The sequence below is a fragment of the Bacillus rossius genome, chromosome 7 (genome assembly GCF_032445375.1).
Source record: "Bacillus rossius redtenbacheri isolate Brsri chromosome 7, Brsri_v3, whole genome shotgun sequence".
NCBI lineage: Eukaryota > Metazoa > Arthropoda > Insecta > Phasmatodea > Bacillidae > Bacillus > Bacillus rossius.
The window spans coordinates 32,582,352-32,586,856 of NC_086335.1; the positions used below are offsets into that span (position 1 = coordinate 32,582,352).

At 35.5% G+C, this 4,505-nt stretch overlaps 1 protein-coding gene across 1 annotated transcript; it reads left to right on the forward strand.

Annotated features, from left to right (window-relative positions):
- Positions 1-589: 589 nt before the first annotated feature.
- On the forward strand, positions 590-3,963 carry LOC134534435 (transcription factor Adf-1-like). The gene is made up of 3 exons (XM_063372901.1): positions 590-959; positions 2,835-2,994; positions 3,281-3,963. The coding sequence occupies exons 1-3, from the start codon at positions 791-793 to the stop codon at positions 3,597-3,599; spliced, it is 648 nt and encodes a 215-aa protein (XP_063228971.1). The 5' UTR covers positions 590-790; the 3' UTR covers positions 3,600-3,963.
- The last annotated feature ends 542 nt before the right edge of the window (positions 3,964-4,505 follow it).

Consider the following 4,505-nt stretch of genomic DNA (forward strand, 5'->3'; position numbering starts at 1 on the left):
ATTACTCCCACCCAATTCCGTATACCGAGAGCTAAGATGTTTACACATCAAAAATATATGGAGTTATTAATACAATTAACAAGCTGTCAACCACAATCATAAGAAGCTAAACCATCTAGAACACTACAGTATTAATTTTCGTTGTCACAAGCCAAGTTAGTTAGTGTTTTTGTTATTACTTTTAATTCTAATATTTTCCTGTGAACGTTTTGCGATAACTCACTTGCATTTTTGTTGTTTGGTTGCAAATTTTCTTGCCAGATATGTGCTTAAAATATTTTTACGAGCTCTAAAATGTTACGCAAATGATTATAATTATTAATAAATGCATAATTTTTACCGCAATAATATCATTTTAGAGAATATATGATGAGAATATCAAAGACGATACATAATATGCAAATGCGCTATCGTGTTAAATTTACATGGGGAAAAAAAGCCTCAAACAATAGCAACGACCATGACGTTAGGTGTGAGACCGGGTAGTATGGCTACGTACATCAGGGTGTGGTGACGTCACGGGCTGACGCCAGCGCTTCCCGCGCACGCCCCATCAAGTCCTCGTCCGGCCGCAACAACCCCCTTAAGCTACGTTTTCCAAGGACCACGCATGCGCGATGCGCGATGCGTGATGCGTCACTGCGTGACCACGCAGCACTTGAACCTGTGTGTTGAAACGGGGATGATTTCCAAGGCCGCGCAAGCGGGGTTTTACCGCTCGCCACGGCTGCGTGTCGCGGATGGGCATCGCGCAGTAGTTGCCTGGCCCCCGACTTCAGCGTGATCACGCATGCGATTTATCATGGAGTCAAAGAGTTTTACTGCAGAACAGGACGAGAAATTGATTGATTTAGTAAGGGAGCATCGTGTGTTATATGATTTGCATCACTGCAAGTACAAAGACAGTATTATTCGAGAAAATGTGTGGAAGGAAATTGCAGCTTCTTTAAACAAAGGTGGTAAGTAGAGATTTTAATATCTGTGTTAATAATAAAATAAATACTAAGGCTCATAAAACGTGGTCTTAAAAAAAGTTCTTACTGCATTAAAAAAAACTACTTACGGTTCTATATAGTTGTTACTTATTTAAAAATAGGCCAAGTTTAAAAAATATTTTATGCAGTGTTTAAACTAAACCAAAAATAATTTACGTCGTCGTGCACCAGGAAATGTGGAAATAAAATATGTTCCATTTTGAAGTAGTAGGTGAGCCTAGGGCAAGTTATCACAATAAATTGTTTTCTATCTTTTTTTAAGTTTGATAATATTATGTCTTATTCTTCTAAATGCACAACAAAAATGATGTTTTTTGAAGTTTATAATCATATGTTTTCCTATTTATAGTTACTTAATTTTATGTCAATACTAAGGATAATGGCACATTTGCTAATAAATAATCTATTTTGACATATTATATTTACAAATTTTACACTCAAATACAAAAATACACAGCATTACTATAGCAAAAAGAGAATATTTTTTTTAAGAAAAGAATAACATTTGCATTTACCCTTTCTTCACGTGAAAAATACTTTTTAACTTGTTTTCCTCACATGATATAATTGCCAGCTTACTTGTCCTTCTTGGCTGCAAAAGTAATTTTTAAATTTGTCTCGTATGCTATACGCAAGATGAGTAGAATTACGTCCTTGTCTTGCCATGGGTATCATATTTTCAGTAGGGAGACACACATTTCGGTCCTCTTCTTCACCCGGGCATGGAATTCTTGCAGATCTTAGATGATTATGTATTATGCATGATGCGATGACCAGAAGATCCACTGTGTCAGGCTTGATGGCGATGGCAGTGAAAAATACTCTAAAATATTGGCAATGTATTCCAAAAGCGTTTTCACACGTACGTCTAGCTCTACAATGGCGATAATTATATATTGCTTTTTCTTCATCACATTTAGATTGTGCCCTTGGGTAAGGACGCATTACTGAGGAAGTCAGCTGAAAAGTTTCATCACCCAAAATAACGTGTGGCATTAGAGTGTCAGTTCCAGGAAGTATAGCTGGTTCAGGAAATCTGAATGTTCCTTCTGAAAGTCTTTGTCCTAAGACAGATTTAGCAAATATGCCTACATCACCTTCTTTTCCATAGGAACAAACATCTATTGCTAAAAACTTGTAGTTGTCGTCTACAAGCGCAAGTAACACAACTGAGAAATAGTCTTTGTAATTATAAAACAGAGATCCAGAATGTTCAGGTTTGATTATTCGGATATGTTTTCCATCTATCGACCCACAGCAGTTGGGATAGTTCCATTTGCGATGAAAACCAATGGAAGAACGTTTTAAAACATCTTGGTCAGGTGATGGTATTGAAGAATTCAACATTTTTGAACAAATAGATTGCAATGTCTCTTTTATAATAATACTTACCCAGCTAGGGCATATTCTGAATTGAAACGCCAGTGAACGAAAACTCTCTCCCGTGGCAATAAACCTAAAAGAGAAAAAAATATATGTAGTTATTTATTTTAACTGCTTCAGGCTATCTTGGCACCAAGTCGGTACCCAGAAAGTTCGAGGCCACTATTATCTTAGTGATCCCGTCACCTTAGACTAGAAGAGTAAATCTGTGAGATGTATATCTGTGTGTAAAAACATTAGCTATTTAAACATATTTTATTTTATTTTGGAGGCCTTTTTGGGGAATCGTAAAAACCCAATAAACCTAAGGACGTGAAAAATACCAGTACCCTAACTCACGACTCTTATAGAACTTAGGTTGACGTTTTTTAATTTTTTGCTGCTCATAAAAACCTCACGAAATATGTTTAAGAAAAGGTTTGATCATTTATTTACACAGATTTTTGAATTTTACAGCAGAAGACTGCAAAACGAGATGGAGAACCAATCGTGACTCCTACAGAAAAAGCAACAAGAAACTGAAAACTGGGTCGAAGACAGGTTCACCGGCATTTTCAAAATCGAAATACAACACAGAAAGCCTGAAATTCCTTGATGAAACCTTCAAAGAAAGAGCGTAAGTACTCTTTACCTTGTATATTAAATAAAATTTGTATAAACAATATAATAATTGTTGAATGTTTATTAAAAATTATATATTCTTTATTGAAATTATTGGAGCTGTTGCAATTTTTTTGGTAGGTTTCAAATGAAATATATGGTTATTAGTTGAAAGAACTTCTTATGAATTTATCAAAAAAAAAGTTTGTGTAAACCCAAATACACCAGATCAAACTACTCACGCACGAGTGTGTGTCAACATAGCATAGCTGATGGCACTGTTGATTTAAATTTTTTTTCAGATCAAAATCAAGCATCAACATAAATGAAATAATTGAAAATAATCAAGAAACACAAGAAATAGTGGATGACTGTCCCTCTGAAGAGTGCAACCAATTTCAAGAAGAAGAAAGCGCTCAAGAATCTACAAATTGGCCTAGCGAGCAAACAAGTTCTTTAGAATTGTTAAACAGCTCCATTAAAAAAAGAAAAATTACAGTAAAAGAAAAAATGTTAGATGAAATAAGAAAAGGTCGTGAAGAAAGAGGGAAAATATTAAAAGATCTACTTGAAAACCGCGGCCAAGATCGTTCGCAACATCCGATAGACATATTCTTCTAGAGCATGTCTGAAACTGTTAAGCAATTCCCCCCCCACCTCATTGCGGAAACTAGATTAAAAGTGTGCCAAGTTGTGTCTCAGATGGAACTGAGATCGTTGATGGAGCATCAGAACCAGACTAATCCTAATCACCAACAATGTTATCAACATGTGGATATTGGCAGCGGTTTTCCTGTCTCTGTCATAGATCCCACCCAAATTTGTGAATCTACTGGCAGTAATAGCTTGATTCATTCAACAGATAGCTGTAATTCTAGTGGTAACGATGCTAATGTGGAAGAAAGTGGCTTCGTGAGACTAATTTAGAAAATAACCAGTATTAGTTCAGTGAGTAGATGAATGCATAGTCAAAGACATTTTAGGAAATTCATGAGTACATGGACATTTAAATTTTTATTAAACCTATAATTTCAATATTATTAAGTAAATATTTTTATATTTTGTTTTCGTTTAAGTACTTTGTGTATATAAATATTAAACATTAAAAAGAAAAACATTACATTAAAGAGGCTTAGTTAAATTTGTTTACCTGAGAGTAAGACATAACTTCTGTTCAGCAGATATTGGCCTTTTGACTCTGTTGCACTGCGATCTCGTGATGTCTTCTTTAACAAAGCCTAATATTGTATCAAATATCTCAGTTGACACTCTGAAATATTCTCTAAATTTAGTTTCGTTATCAATTAAGTGACGTAATATCAACAAACTATAACATCCCTCGTCTTCTCTCCTTTTAAATATATCGCTGTCATCTTCTAGGAAGCAGGAGAGCAATAAATCATCATCAGCATCTTCCTCCAACAAGACGGCAGAGATCGCTGCTTCCATCTCGCAGACTTGTTTCCCGCGTTCTAACAAAACAGACCCAGGTCAGTGATCACGCATGCGGCGATCACGCATCGCGCA